At 51.9% G+C, this 16236-nt stretch overlaps 1 protein-coding gene across 2 annotated transcripts in view; it reads left to right on the top strand.

Annotated features, from left to right (window-relative positions):
* Positions 1–16236, top strand: part of PRKG1 (protein kinase cGMP-dependent 1) — a 1199334-nt gene that overhangs the window by 75699 nt on the left and 1107399 nt on the right. The window contains exon 1 of one of the 2 annotated variants that reach the window (XM_025441420.3): positions 8475–8900. The exons of the other annotated variant lie outside the window; for it this stretch is intronic. Coding sequence (XP_025297205.1) covers positions 8590–8900 — 311 coding nt within the window. The 5' untranslated portion in view covers positions 8475–8589. Of the gene's footprint in view, positions 1–8474; positions 8901–16236 lie in introns of those variants that run through there. 2 annotated transcript variants of the gene reach the window in all.

The raw sequence follows: 16236 nt of genomic DNA, 5'->3' as shown, positions 1-16236 counted from the left end.
GTTCCACCAGCTGTTACCATATGCTGCTGCTTTATTTTTTCTGTTTTCTTCATTAATTATTCTGACTTCTCACGATTGGACATTCCCTGGTTGCAGAATATGAGAGCCATGTAATTTGTTAAAAATTTGTGGTGTAGACAGATGGGTGATTAAAAGAACATATCCTGAGAATACCAAAGTACAAAATTATTTTTAGGATAATACTTATGTAATCAGATTTTGAGTGCTATATGTTTCAGTGCATTTTGAAGGATGTCTTTACTGTCTTTTGTGTGTGTGTGTGTGTGTGTGTGTGTGTGAAAATTCTTAGAGTCCCTCTTTGGGAAATATTAAGTGAACAACATCATCCTTTGCCATATTCTCAAGTGATTATACCTTAAAAAATGTCTCCAATGGTCTAAAACCCATTACATGGTTTCAGGGACTCAAGTATCAACCATCTATATTCGAAGAGTTCTTTTAGGTTTAAGTTGTTACCTTTGAATTTGTAGGGATGGGAGACAAATTTTCTCTGTCTTGGTAATGATGTCCTTTGTATCACAAAGACTTTTAAAACCCTGCGAAGGGAGTAGAACTGAGCCTCCATGTCCTTGGAAAAATGCAAAAGCAAGCAAGGAGGTTGCCTCTATTTCCTATTTAAATCCTTGTCAGGTAAAGTGGGATGGGAAAGATGTGGGGTGCATCCACCTCCCATGCTCACCTCTACTTTGATATAAATGGGGGTGCATTAGAAGGTGTGGTTACTTCACTCCTGTGGCACCCGCCTGACTTTGAGGCATTTGCAAGTGTACGCGCACACACACATTGTCATGTCGTGTAGATCTCCGGGTCCTAACAACGGTTCCTTACAGTTCGAGTGTAAGGAGAGGCATCATAGAACTAATTAGACATTGTAAAGGCCTCTTGATGTGTTTTGTTCTCGGCAGCAAATTAAAGAGTTCTGAATTGGCTTTAACAGCTATTACCTATGGAGACAGATGCGCTGGGACTTGGTGTGAACTGAATCAGGCTTCTGTGCGCACTAATCACAAAATGCAAAGTGAAAGAGTAGTGTAACTTTAAGAACAGGATGCTGGGAGTGGGCACACTTGGGTTCTAAACTTGTGAGTTTAGACTCGCTGAGTCATTTGACTTCCGTGGCCTTTAAATTTCCTTAAATTTAAAATTAGGATGTGGAATTACATAATCGCAGTGGTACATTTCAGCTTTCAGCTATAATTTCTCTGATATCCAGTATAAATGAAAAATAAGGACATTTTTGCTGCTTTTTGAAATTTTGTTTTTTATTTTTTATTTTTGGCTGCAGGTGGGGAAGGGTGGGGTGTCCAGCCCCGGCAAGTGCTAAGTCTTTAAGTTCTCTGTATTTTGGGAGTGCTGGTTATAAAGGCAGAAAGTAACTAAATTAAATAATGGAGTACAGGTGGAAATGCGGTTATATTAGGGGAGTTTCAGTTGTGTGACTGCAGAGAGAATGTTACTTGCTGTGCACGGTTAGAGGGTCTGACCAGTGCAAGCTGCAAAGCGAAAATAAGCAATTTTCACTAAGTTCTTTACGTCCCTAACAGCAGCAATTGCTTTTAACATTCCACAAATAAATGTCTTGAAGATTTCCCTGTCATTTTTTCCACTTAAAGCTGGTATTCAACATAGATGCTTTTTTAAGAAAGATAGATGGTTAGCATTTTGGCTGTACTGTATTCTATGGAAAACTTTGATGAATTCTCCATTAATAGCTCCCCAAATTAACTTTGATATTTGAGTAAAAACATTCTTACATAATGCAGTGACTCAAGACAGACACTGAATAGTCGGCCTAATACCAAAAAAGGGTGAACGTCCCTATTTGCTATTTATTTATATGGGGCATTCTTACCGACCAGATCAGAGGCCTGTGCTTTGAAAAATGATTTTAAAAAAACACAATTTGGACTAAGGAGAAATTATGGGATCTTTTTAAAAACGCACTGGGCAAGGTGACTGGTAATTTTACATTTGGTTACAAATGCACGGTGGAAATATGTGTCTCGTGGGCCTCAACTAGGTCGGGTCTGTATCCTTGGTCGGTGGGTAATGCCTTCATAAACAGCAGGTCCTATGTCTTGGCCCGGAAATGACATCCGTCTGCTTTTCCGGCCCACCACTTCATTTGCCTATCACCTGGATACCCGTCTCATGATGATTGTACAAAAGTCACAATATTAAGAGTTTCCTGAATTTGAAGTTAGGGGATATTCACGTGCATGTGGATGAAGCTCTCCGTCTGCTTCCTACTAAGAGTTCCTGCCCTTGCAGGCAGCGTCCTTCTCTTCCAGATAGATCCCTGACGTTCTCACCGTGGGAACAGAAGCCTCGCTGTCTTCCCGTTGCCTAGTCCATTCATTTGACTCACTGGTAAAAGCCCAGTTCAAACTTCGATTTTATTATCTTTCTTCCATCTTCAGCACTTTCTCACTTTACTGATTTTAGCAAGTCCGTTAGCAAAAAGCAGTTTTAGTTTTTACTTTCAGTTTTGATTACAAAACATGTAGGTTGAGAATGACTGAGTTTTACCAGCTGTTAAATGCAATTTAAAATAAGAAGCAACCTCAAGTCCTTGACTTCAGAGCTGTCCTTCACCAAGCTACACGATAACAGATATGCTCTCAAATGCAAAATTACTTTCCCAAGTATTTTTGACCAAGTATTTTCTGTGGAAAATACTGATGCATTAACTTGCAAAATAACATACATTTATATACCAGAAGAATCACTGAAATAGGACTGAGAAACTAAATTTATTAGACAGGAGAGATATGACAATGTTGCATACTCATGTATTTTTTCCCCCCACGGGGCTTAAAATGTAGCAAGATAATATTTTGCGCTTAAGGCATTTTACATTCCAGTTTTGGGTGCATTTTAAAATTCTCCATTCATGAAAAAAATGTGGAAAACCAAATTCCTTTCTTCTTAAAAACATTTCATTTCTTCCATTATTTGGAAACATTATTTGGAAACAGGCAGCTTCCCGAAGAGTTCAGAGAAGCCTTCTTTTCGGCAGACAGTGCATGGGTTTTCATGAACACTCCTCCAGGCTCCATAATAACATGCCATCGTTTTAAGCTGTGGAATATAAGAATTCATTTCAACTGATATTAGGCATGACACTAATTTGGTATTAAACTCTAAGCACATTAGCAATTATGGTACAATGCACTATTACTTTCCAAATCTCTGCAGTAAGTTTTTCATCATTAATGGTTCATGTTTTTTCCCCCCTTTCCATGCAGAACACACCATGCACAGAAGTTTAACTTCAAAAAAGCCAAACCATTAGAATTTTTACTTATAGCCATTTAAATAGGGATTCCCGATGGCTGAATCCTCTACCAAATATAATCGTAAGAATAATCTAATTCTGCAGGAGTTAATCAAATAGCAGGTGCTTTAATTATTGGGCTTTGCCCATTGAAAGCCAATATGTCAGATTTTTATAAAAACAGTAAACCAAAAAGAGAGCCTAGAATCTTTGTCTCATTTACCAAAGTGCAATTAAAATTCTGTCATCTGACTCATCCACTTTATAGCCCAAGACAGTTCCCGTGGTATATTCTTACGCAGTGAAATAGGATGATTGTTTCCTTAACCTATACCGACACAGACCAGCATGTAAGTGGGTCTGTAATGGGCCTAAAAGGATTGGTATTACTGTCCTAGATCTTCTGAGATTTTACTTTTCTATCTGTAACTTTGAAAGTAGAATTTGAAAATATTTATAAAATAGGGAGGTTCAGCTATCCCCAAATAAATAGAGTGACCAACTGTCCCGCCTTCCCCAGGACCAAGGGGTCCTTAGGACTGCAGCTTTACAACCACGACAATCCAAGTGATTTTATTTATTTATTTATTTTATTTATTTATTTTCCAAGTGATTTTAGATTTAAAACAAGGACAGTCCTGGACAGATGGGTGCAAGTTAGTCGCCTTCAACCAGGATGATAAAGGTGCTGGAGTGAAGACAATTTTGGGAAGAAGAAGTTTCAAAAATTCTTTTTCCTGCTCTTTCAGGATTCTCCAAATTTTTCCTCTTTCTACCTTCCCTACCCCCCAAATCAGGCTAGGAACTGTTGAGGGTATTGTTCTCTTTCTCTGGATGGAGAATCCAGACATTGGCAACAATTGGAAGTCTTGCAGAAGACTGTGAGGGGCAGGGAGTCAGAGATTGAGCTCTGTATCCTGTGGGCTGGATTTGAATCCAGGCTTGGCCATTCATTAGGGGGGTGATGCATGGCCTCCACTTTTTTTCAAATGTAAGTGGGAGTAATAATAAAGACCCCCCACCTCTCCCCGTGAGGTTACATAAGTAGTGCCTGTCATAGATCAAGAGTTCAAGGAAGTTAGTTATTTTTACTCTGGCCTTGGTTACGATGGGCAACTTAGATTGGTAACTTCCCTATTTCGTAGGGAGTCCTTGTTACCTGTAGCAGTTTTCTCTAAGGGGTGGCTTCTATCACCTAAAAAGGTCAGCTCTGTTTTGCTTTTTAAATTATTTAATTTTTTTATCTACTCAAGAAGATATGTACATGAAATGGCAGGAGAAAATTTCATCCCCGGGGCTTTTCCAGGAAATGTTGCATCAGTGGAATGGACACTTGGAGGCGTGTCCTTCTGAGGCTAATTAAGGTTTTCGTAAAGGGTGATAAATTCTACAGATTTTATTGTTTAAGAGCCAGTATTTGGATGAGGCTGTGTTATCGAATGCCCACTAAATGGTTGTGAGGTTGAATAAGGAAGGCATGAGAAGAGGTATTTTCAGTGGTGAGGGGTGGGTGCAAAGTTGAAGAGCAGCGATCTGCCACAGGTGGGCCTGCTTCTCTTAGGGGCTGGGACTAAGGGGCTGGGACTTGCTAAAGAGCTAGCTGTGACTTGGCTCTGGAATTCTAGAGAAAGTAGCCTTGTGCCTGAGCTCTGATCTCATGGTTTAGCCACTTTAGTTTACCACAAGACCCGTGGTAGATTTGACCTCGATTTTTCGCATAACCTCTATTTCCAGCATTTATCAAGAACGATACAAAAGATGTTTTAAAAAAGACTGGGATGTTCTCATTCATTTGTGGAATATAAATAATAGTGAAAGGGAATATAAGGGAAGGGAGAAGAAATGTGTGGGAAGTATCAGAAAGGGAGACAGAACATAAAGACTCCTAACTCAGGGAAACGATCTAGGGGTGGTGGAAGGGGAGGTGGGCGGAGGGGGGGGGTGACTGGGTGACGGGCACTGAGGGGGGCACTTGACGGGATGAGCAGTGGGTGTTATTCTGTATGTTGGTAAATTGAACTCCAATAAAAAATAAATGTATTAAAAAAAAAAAAAAGACTGGGATCACTCAAAATGTCGAGATGGAAAACCAGGCCCCTTAAGATCTAAACAACCAGTCAAGAGCATCGTTGAGAGACTTACTTAAAATATTTGACCACAAGAATGGAAAGCTCGGGGATTCTGGATTTTGCACATATAAAGTGAGGGGGAAATTATTCTTTTCCTAGCATAGGCTAATATAGCCAAATATATTCTTATACCTTGATTACCTTTTAAAAGGGTGAGTCCATTGTAAGAGTTCCAGGTTTTGGCCATTTACTTTCTTGGCATGTATTAGAGCAGATTTGGGACTCTTGGGATAGGATTCCTCATGGGATACCTTTTGTATCACGAGAATGAACTGTAGCATGGATATAGCCTTAGTCGCGGGTAGGTATGACATCGCAAAGAGTGAAAGATTTCCGTGTAGAAAACACTTCACTTTTATTCAAAATGCCTGAATGTGTTTTGGTTGAAATGCTATTTTTTATTTTCCTTTGTGCATGTAGATAGGCTTTCTACAAATGAAGGATCTTCTGTAGTTTGTGCTGCCCTAAGACATTAATAACTCCATTTAAGCCTCAAATGTACCTTAAAACATAGCCCTGCTTAGCAGTTGTCTAAAGATCCCCCGGTTCATTGCTTCTGATATATTTGTAGGCATAAAGTCTTGGCCTCAGGGACCCCTAGGTCGATCCTTAGGAAGAAGGCATTTAGTGTCAAACCTTTTCACATGGAGTTAAAGCATCCCCATAGGTTAAATAAGAATTTGGCCTTTTGCCTGGGACAAGGAAATTGTCACAGAAGCTCTCTTTTAGAACAGAGTCTGTTATACGGAGCCACAGCACTTCTGCTTGATTTAGTTTTAATCAAGACAACAATTCAGAAGTGTTTCAGTGCTGTCAGCATTTGTAAGTCACTCCTGTTCTGTTCATTACAAATGAAACGGCTTCGGGGATCATCCGCTTTATGTATTACGCTCTGCATTAAGTGCATTTCTGAAAATGTGCCTGTTGGAAGGCAGAAAAATGGTCTCAAATCCTCTGTGCCAAGAGCCTGAGACCATGACCCGAGGGGACGAGGGGACGAAGGTTTAGGATTATACGTCCTTTGTCATGCCTACTTCTAATCACAGAGACACTCTGAATCTAAAGGTTGGTTAATGTGCCATTGGCTAGCTGGGTTCCTTTTTATTTTTCTTTTTTTCTCTTGGCTCCGGTAGAAAAAGTGTATTTGAAAGTAAAAGCGAATCTTTTTTTGGGGGGGGGGGATGGAGCTATCCATTCTTGGCTTAAGTACAGTTCTGGATTGCCATTCAATTTCCATGTATTTTCTGTCGCCTGTTAGTGTTAAGGAATGGCCAGAGAGCACTGGTTTCTAGCAGCGAGCGCCCAACAATAGTCGTTAGGGGGCTGCTGATAAAGGGGCCATGAAGTTGGAGGAGTTGGTGGAGATCTAGCTAAATACTAGGAATGCAGGTGAGCACTAAGTGCATGTTTGCAGCTTCGAGGCTCCTGGTCGGATGCTGGGAGGAGTCCGCTTCCGCAGAGAGACGCTACCGAATTGCCACGGTTTGGGGGAATCCTGAGCGGGCAGGGCCGGGACCAGGCGGGTGGGGGGCGCTGGGTGGCACCGCAGCTGTGTGCGGCCCGTCTGCGCCCCCCCCCCCCCCCCCGTCCTGATCCCTCCTCTTCACAGTTTGCCTCTTGCCCTTCAAGTGTAAGGAGCCGGTTCTCACAGCTTGGTTGTCACAAAAGGAGTATTTCTAAAGATACAGTTCAGTTTCAGGATGGACTTTTTTTGGGGGGGAGCTCGGCAGTGATTTTCCCGCCCCCCGGGGCCCCCGGGTGCGCAGCCGGCGGCGCGGGGCCCAGGTGGGAGGAGGGGCGGCCGGGCGGCCTGCTGGGCGGGGACCCGCGGGACCTCCCGGGGCGCAGGGGGCGCAGGGGGAGGCTGGCCGAGCCCCGCCCCCCGCCCCGCCCCCGAGGCACCTGCGCGTCGGGGACCCCCCTCGGCTCCCGGGCTCCGGCGGGAGGCAAGTTTCTTCCCCGGCGCGGCCACCTGTGCGAGGCGCTCCCCGCGGAGGGCGGCCTGAGCCACCGGCCCGCGCGGCCCCGCAGCTCCCAGGCCCGGCCCGGCCCGTACCCCGCGGCCTCCAGGCCCCGGAGGGGGGAGGGGAGAGGGGAGGGGGAGAGGAGGGGGGAGGGGGAGGGGGCGGCCCTCCCGCGCGCCCCCCGCACCTCCCCACCCCGAAGTGGCCCGCCCGCCCGCTCCGCTCCGCCGCTCCGCTCGCCAGGCGCCCCCCGCGCGCCCCCCGCGCCCCCGCTCACCCCGGCTCCGTCCCGGCTCCGGCCCCGGCCCCGACACGCCGGCTCGCGCTCCCCGCCCCCTCCGTGACCCCCGCGCCCCCCCTCGGCCCCGGGCCCGACCCAACCCCCCCCGTGCCCCTCCGTGCCCCCTCCGCGCCCCCCCTCCCCGGTGCCCCCCCAGCCCGGTCCCGGTCGCGACCCACGCCCCCCAGGCTCCCCGCCCCCCTGCGCCCTGGCCCCTCCCTGTGCCCCTCCGTGCCCCCCGCCCCCCGCCCCCCTGCGCCCACCCGCGCCCCCGCCCCCCGCGCTCCCCGCCCCCCGCGCCCTCAGCCCTCCCCGTGCCCCTCCGTGGCCCCCGCCCCCTGGTGCCGCCCCCCGCCCAGTCCTGACCCCTCCGTGCCCCCCGCCCCCCTGCGCCCACCCGCGCCCTCGCCCCCACGTCGCCCCCAGCCCCGGGTGCCTCCCCGCCGGGTCCCGACCCCGCCCCGCCCCCCGCGCTCCCCGCCCCCCTGCGCCCTCGCCCCTCCCCGTGCCCCTCCGTGGCCCCCGCCCCCTGGTGGCCCCCCCCCCCGCCCAGTCCCGGCCCCGACCCGCCCCCCCGCGCTCCCCGCCCCCCTGCGCCCTCGCCCCTCCCCGCGCCCCCCGGTGCCCCCCGCGCCCCCGCCCGCCCCCGGCCCCGACCCGCCGGCTCGCGCGCCCCGCGCCCCGCGCCTCCCGCGGCCGCGACAAGTGGGCTCCGCACGGAAAGTCGGCGCCGGAGCGGCGGACTGGGCATGCTCAGAAGCCGGGGCTGGCTCCGGGCTCGAGTGGGAAGCGTCGGCACTCGGGAGGCGGGAGGCGGGAGGCGGGAGGCGGGCGGCGGGAGGCGGCGGCGACTTTGGGGAAAGTTGCCCGGAGAGGGGAGGCGGCCCCGGCGCGCGGCGGCGGCGGCGGCGGCGGAGCATGGGCACCCTGCGGGATCTGCAGTACGCGCTCCAGGAGAAGATCGAGGAGCTGAGGCAGCGCGATGCCCTCATCGACGAGCTGGAGCTGGAGTTGGACCAGAAGGACGAACTGATCCAGAAGCTGCAGAACGAGCTGGACAAGTACCGCTCGGTGATCCGGCCGGCCACCCAGCAGGCGCAGAAGCAGAGCGCCGGCGCCCTGCACGGAGAGCCGCGCACCAAGCGCCAGGCGATCTCCGCCGAGCCCACCGCCTTCGACCTGCAGGACCTCAGCCACGTGACCCTGCCCTTCTACCCCAAGAGCCCACAGTAAGCGGGGGGCGGGGGGCGGGGGCGGGGGCGCGCGGGGCCGGGGCGCGGGGCCCGGCGCCGCGCGAGCTGCTGCGCCCTGGGGGCGCCCCCCGCGCGCCGCGCCTCCCGCAGCCGCGCTCGCCGCCCCTGCGCTGCCTCGCGGTCTTTGTCGGATGCCGGGCCGCGGGCTGCTTTCGTTTTTTCCTCTTCTCTTTTCACAGCCCTGCACGGTCGGTCGTAGGCGCCCGCGCGGCCGAACCCGGCCCGCACGCGCCCCAGGTGTGTGTCCGGCCGCGCGCGCGCGCGCCGCTGAGTGTGAGCGTGAGTGTGAGCGTGCGAGCCAGCGAGTGTGAAACGGGGACTAAAAAGCCCGGCTCCCCCGTGCCCTGGCGAGCCTGCCCGGCCGGAAAATCCCAAATGCAGGCTCATCAGACTGGAAATGCAATGCGTCTGATGCCACCCCTACTTTCCGTGCCTCTCCGTGTGGCTCTCCCGGATTTCTCCCTTTTCACGCCCGGACCCCCCCCCCCCCCACCACCCTCCAAACCCCGGGGTGCTGGCATCCTCCAAGTGTCAGAAATAAGCAAATACGCATGTCGAGGGGGTGATTTTTTATTTTATTTTATTTTATTTCATTTTATTTTATTTCTGAATTGGATGGCATTTACAGCCCGCAAATGGAAGCCCAGTCTGTTGATTCTTTTTCTTTTCTTTCTTTTTTTTTTTTTTTCTAAATACTGTTTTCATACCATCCGAGGGAGAATGGGGCTTGTTTTCCTTAAGGCATTTGCAAGATGTTGCCCCTGAGTGTCAGGTGCTTGGGGCTGCTACCCGGAGGGTTGCGGGTTTCCGGGTGGGCAGGAGAAGTACACTTACCTTTAGGGACAGCGTGAACACATCGTCTGCCTCACTCCGGGCTTCTGATGCAACCACTCTGCTGTCGTCCCTGTCCCTGCGTTTAGGGAACTGTGCTCCACGCCGGGGGGCTTTGGGACTCGGGTAGGAAAATGCAACCCCAACTTGTTAGTTAGACGCCTCTCGATGCAGAGACCTTATGGAGAGTAAAGTGGCAGAAACATAGGATTGATACAGGGGGAGGGACAGCGCCCTAACGAAGGGTATTTCTAACAAATAGATAAGGAGACAAATGATAAAATGAAAGATTTTGCTACTCCCTTCCTAATAGCATCACCCTGGCTGGATGACACGTGTTACATAATAACGCCAGCTCCCTTGGAACCCTTCGTAAACACAAGAAATTAATGTAAGGAGAAAGGATCAGTACGTGATCACCTCCATTTCTGGCTGCCGGATTTGGGGGGCGGCTAGCGAGCACGTGCGAATTAGACTTTTGAGAACTTAAAGAGTTAGGCTTCCCTCCGTAGGTTCCCGTAGAGCTTTTGCTGTTCCTCACGCAGGTTTAGGTTAAGAAGGAGTTGGTGTCCTCCCCAGAGTGCAGGGCAGAAACAGGGAGGATGAACGTTTCGGGGACTCTGACCTCAGCAAGTGGCCCTGCCGGGTAGACGCGGATCTGCCTCAGAAACTTGAAGGATTCGCATCTCCTCCCAACTTTCTCCAGTAAATTAATTTGCAGTCCCGACACGCTTGCCTGTTTTAGCTAACGAGGTACATGGCCGTCTCTCCTGGGCCAAGTTTTGCATAATGAAAAAAATAACTCCAGCTTCTCTGCCTTTTTAAGCATTGCCTAGGATCTCATTTTTGGTACCTGCAGGACTTTGGGGTAACCCGGAGAAAACTGCACTTTTACAAAAAGACCGTTGTAGTAGGTTTTATAATGAAGCATGATCAAGCCAGCCGATAACTCCAGTTACACGTTGCATCAGAGGAGATCTGAAGGATTCTAGGCAGTGGGGAATGAGCTCTAGAAACGTGGTGAAGTTGTAGACGTCTCTCGGTGCTTCACACGTAGGACTGCTAGGTTTTTTGTTGTTGTTGTTTTGTTTTTTTGTTTTTTTTTCCTGCAAGCCCACGGTGGAAAATGGTGGGAAATGAAATTAGCGTGGCAAATAATCCACACCATTCTGTTACAATAAACATTTTATCATGGAACAATGCTGTGCCTTCTGATATTTATTCAATAGCTTGTGCTTTAAAGAAATCAGCTGTTTGAGGTATCACCATGGTGGTTTTGGTGATTCTGAAGGATTATAGTGAAGAAAAGGATAGACTGTCTTCCAAGCTTAAATAATTTTGGAAAAACATCTGTTCTTTTTTCACACTTACATAAAGAAAACTAGAATAAAACTGGCTTAAGTGGTAGAGTGTACCTTTCTTGAGAGAGAAGTTACATTGTATGCAAAATGCTTATACCTTATGCCATTTGATGATGGTGCAAGATAGCTCCGCAAAGAATTAGGAAAACCGGCCAAACCGAACACGACTTGCTCCAGATTTCCATTTATTTCACTATGAATAAGCTGATTATACAGACTGACTGGCAACAAGTGTTTGTCTTTATATTTCACTTTTAGTGCAACTTATATATAGCCCTCCTTCTCAGGCTCACACACAGATCATTGCGAGTTCGAGCTGAAAGGAAACCATCTAAATAGCCTAAAAATGGAATCCAAGTTCACGTTCCTGTGAATTTTCTCTTCTCTTTCCACTGGTTGTAGGTAACTGCCCAGCTAATGTTCTGTTCAGTTGTCTGACGCGTGCAAATGTGTTTACGTTTTGCTTACTGACGTTGCCCTCGGAGGATGATAATTCGGAAAAACTTCTTTTTGTGTGTGTGTTGTGATTTCCGATCATTTAAAAACTAGTGTGAGATTGTAAATTATTAACCTAAATCATTTTAACATTGTTGGTTTGGCATTTTCCCTGTAAGCTGGGAATTGGAGGGAATGCTGTGTCAGAGCCAGGGAGCTCCTGCTGAGAGTCTGTGTGTGTGTGTGTGTGTGTGCGCGCGCGCACGCGAGTGTGTTGGGGGCCAAAGGGGGGGCCTGTTCTTGTTTGTCTCTTTCACGTCTGTATAGAAATGGCCCTTAAGCCCTCTATCTGTTAGGAATGTGAAGCAAAGAACTGATGTGGGAGTCGATGCTGTATTCCGTTACTACCAAATAACTGCTCTAGGATGGAAAACTATTAGCCTGTATATTTTGAAATGAATTGAGCACATAACCCCTTAGAAATGAAAAAAATATATCCATTTTAGGAGATCAGATAGTCTGTCGGTTATGTATATGGGATGGTTCTTACGGACTTCAGAGTCATTTTATTTCGTGATACTTCTTCCTTCCTGAAAATTCTGTTAACAGGTCAGAACGTCCAGTCTCTGGCATTTGGATCTGAACCCTTTACCTGTTGTGAATATTCTCAGATCCTTTCCATTTTGCTGTCCCAGTGTTGCAGGCCATTTCCCTTGGGCTGTGTGGCCTGAAGTTCCTATAAAAAGTTGTTCGAGTCTCTGAATTTTTGTGCAGCTGGTGCTTTTCACCCCAGAGGTAGCTGAATTTCAGGGAATGATGACATGTTTTGTAACGTTTCACTCTGTGGTTGTGAAATACTTTGGAAGCGCTGAGGACGAAAAGAAATGGATTTCCTTATTTTGGGGGAGGCATTCATTTTAACGGGCTCTTCTATGATCTTTTAAGCCTGGACATCAGTCCGTCTCTAGACAGACAGTCGCTTCCTACAGGCTGTCTGTTAAACTTTGTGGGAAAGCTGAGAGGATTCTAGAATGTTGGCAGTATCATGGATGGAGAATATTATAAAACGTAGATTTATTCGGGGGGAGCAGCTAAATTCCACATGTGCCCTATGGTTCTTGGCCGGGATGTGTGCCATGTGCAGCTGTCCCGAGGCCTTAGAGGTGAGAGAGATGGGGGCCCGGCTCAAGGAGCGCACGCCACACCAGTAAGTATTCTAGAAAGTGCAGAGGGAGTTAGACTGCGGAGGACACGCCTAAGGCAGTTGGCGAAGTGGAATCGGGCCCCTTTGGCTTCCTGGTATTGGGGTGTCTGGTGGAGGTGAGGTGTTTGGAGCGGGCATCGGAAGGGCCTCGTGAGCTGGGCAGGTGGCAGGGGGCCGGCGGGCGCGGTGGGAAGGGACCAGGGCCTCGAGGCCTGGGGGCGCTCAGGTCGGCGACAGCAACGGGGCCCGGAATGCCCTGCTGGGCTTGGGGAAGGGCCAGTTTAGGCCCCAGAGGTTGCGAGCCTCGGGTTCTGTCTTCCGGAGTCGGCGACAGGGCGCCTCGGCGTGTTTTCCCGATGCTCCAGGCCCTGTCCCTGCCGCCTAGTGCCGAGCGGTCCCTGTCGGGGAGGCTCCGGGTCCCGGGATGGCCCCCAGCGCTGCGCCTCCTGCCCCCTGGCCCTGTCCTCCGTGTCCCCGCCGGGTGACGGCCTTCCGTTTCACCGAGCCGCGGATGCCCACAACTTGCCACGACGTGGGGTCCCCCTGGGAAAGGAAAGGACTGGACGCCCCCCACCCCGGATTCTCCTGGCGGACGGCTGCGTTGCATGCCCCAGGCCAGCGCTGCGGGTCCCTTGGGTACCTGGGCGAGCGGGGCGGAGCCGAGGAGGGAACACTGGGGGTCTCTCGATCTCGTGGGCGGGTTCAAGTCCAGCTTAGCGCTCTTCTCACCGCCTTTCCCACTGAAGTCGGGGCATTAATTGGACACGACGGTCTGCGCCCTGAAATCCTGGAAGCGCTTGCGAAATGCCCAAGGCCAGGCTGCCAGCACCCGGTCGGGGTTTTGCAACGCAGTCGAGTTGTGTGCCCGTTCCACGGGGCTTATGATGGAAACCCTGACAAGCCCCGGGGAGAGCGGCTCGGGCTCCAGGCCGGCTGCGAGTCCGAAGGGCCAGCTTGCAGGCACCTGCTGCTTCCTGTTCCCCGGGAGCCGGAGCGGGGCGCACCCCGCCGCTGCGCTCGCAGCCTGCAGGCTAGGAGGCCGGGACGCGGCTTCTCGCTGTCGCTGTCTGCTTAGCCGTGGAGGGTCTCCGTGGTTTCCTAGCAACCGGATGTGCACACCAGGCTGCTGCTCTTTCTGCCATCCCTGCCATAGGGGCCGCTGCCCAGCCGGGGCGCCCGGCCCGCTGCTGGCGCTCACAGCCTCCGTCTCGAACCTTCCCGGCTCCGAGAGTGCAAGGCGGTGTGATAAAGGAGCACGTGGGGAGAGCAGCGCTCGCCAGCATGCTCACCAGCTTATTATGCAATCACATCGGTGGCATTTCGAATCCTAATGTGCCCGCTGGAGCTGGTGCCGCCTGCCACCCCTTCCCTGCCAGCCCTCTGCGCCTCCTCACACTGGCCCCTGAGGCTGCTCGGCCCGAGCTCCGAGGCACCGTCACAGTCCGGGGAGGTAGCTGGGACCCGCCTGTGTGAACTCCCTGGGTGCGGTCTGGGTGCGTGAGCCTGCAGGTCAGGAGAAGCAAGGGCCCTGAACCTGGCCACGTGCGACACAGGCCTCCCAAGGGGGAGCCCTGACCGCCTGCCCCCGAGAGGGTCTGGGGTCTGAATGCAGCTTAGCATCCTGGTTATTGATAGGAGCGAGGCAGCAGAGTCCAGTGGGAAGAAGAGAGGTGTGTGGGGGGTGGGGCGCACAGAGGGGTGTCCTGGAGGACCCTCCAGAGCGACCCAGGATGAGCATCGTTCGAGCCGTCCCACGGTTGCGGAGACGCGGGAGGGCGTGACAGGCGTTTCGGGCATGGCCAGAGGCAGTGACTGGGGCAGACTGGGCAAGTGGGACAGCTCTGCGTGCAGGAAGGACAGCACGGGGGCAGGTGCCGGGCCCGAGGTGGGCCTGCCCTGGGAGCCTGAGCCACCCCGGGATTTTGGCAGAAAACCACCAGGATGTTCCCTGTAGACTGGCGCCAGTTTTGAACGCCTCGCGTGGTCCCTTTGAAATGTCCGTCGATGTGACAGCAAGGAGGCGGCCTCGGGCCTGTGTGCAAGAGGATGAGGAGGGCCCCGAGTGCATCACGGCTTCTGGAAAAAAACCCCAAGACAGGTCAGGAGGGCGCCGCCTGTCCGTCACGACGGCTGCCGCTTATGCAGCGCGGACTGCGCCCTGGGCTTTCCGTGGCTCGTCTCCCCCGTCGTGGCTCCATCGGCCCTCGGGGGGAGCCTCCGAATCAGCCCCCTTCCAGAGCCCTGAGGAACGGGACGCTGGAGCTCAGACAAAGCTAAGATGTGACTTGTCCCAGGTCACCCGCTTTGTCAAAGGCTGGGCCGGGATCCAGGTCTGGAGCTGATTTCCCAAAGGGCCGCGAGGGCAGTTGTGCCCAAACCCCCCGAATGGCATCCAGGCTCTTCTCGGGGAGCCTCTGGCCGCCGGTAACCAAACAGGAGGCACAAGTGCTTGGGGCAGAAGGGGAAAAATAAGAGGACAGTGGTTCCCAAGGTGCACGTCGGAATCATCGGGGGGACCTCGGAAAAGCTCCAGCGCCCTAGGTCTTACCGCAGGCCAATTAAGGTAGCAGTGCCCGGGGGCGTGAGCCCCCTCCCGGAGACTTCCCCAGGGAGCTCCAGCGTGCAGGACCAGGAGAAGCTGCTCACTTAAAGACTGGACCTGTTTCTCTTGGTGGGAACCTTTAAGTACGAGGGGCTTACAAAAGCAGGAGAATTGCATTTTTTTTTCCTTTTTTGGCCAGATTATAGGGGTGCGCTATTTAGTGCCGTGTGGTTTATCCGCCCACGCAGGTGGTCAGTACTTGCTCAACCGGTTGGTCCTCACCCTTGGCTGCGTGTTAGAGTCACCTGGGAAGCTTTAAAAACGATCTTTCCTGGGGGGGCCACCTGCAGAGGTTCGGGTGTCGTTGCTCTGGGGTGGGCATGGGGAATAGATCTATCACTTTAGCTCCTGAGATGATTCTGAGACGCAGCTGGGGTTGAGAACCTGGACTAACCCACTGTCCACTCAAGCTCACTTATTACGGGTTACTTGAAGTCCCGATTCCTGGGCAAAGCACTCTCCTTGGTCCCATTTTGACCAACCCGGATGCCTTCTGGCCCGCGAAGCCAGGCAGCTGCCCTCCCGGGCCCGTAGCATCTGCACCTGTCGGACCGAGGGTGCTCCCTGGGGTCACCTATTAGGACCCGGGCACACAAAAGTGGCAGCTGCTCCGTTGGAAAGATGAGTGTGAGTCCTCTTGCCTGCCGACCACGAGTCCTGGCCGCCGTGCGAACAGGACACACACGTTAGGGTCACCATCCTTCCAAGTGTGTTTTCCACTCACGGCGGGGTGGGGGGGGGGTGGCTGCCTCGTTACCAGTCAGACTGCTTCCTTGGGTCCCCAGTACGTCTCTGAAGTGCTGAGTCGAAGGAGGTGAGACCATGATGAGCCCCCTTGGCGGAGCAGCCCTGGGCTTGTAGCGCCTCTCCTTCTGGTAT

Source organism: Canis lupus, chromosome 26, assembly GCF_003254725.2.
Source record: "Canis lupus dingo isolate Sandy chromosome 26, ASM325472v2, whole genome shotgun sequence".
NCBI classification, from domain to species: Eukaryota; Metazoa; Chordata; class Mammalia; order Carnivora; family Canidae; genus Canis; species Canis lupus.
The sequence above is the reverse complement of the archived record's forward strand: the minus strand, read 5'-3'. Positions and strand labels throughout refer to the sequence as shown.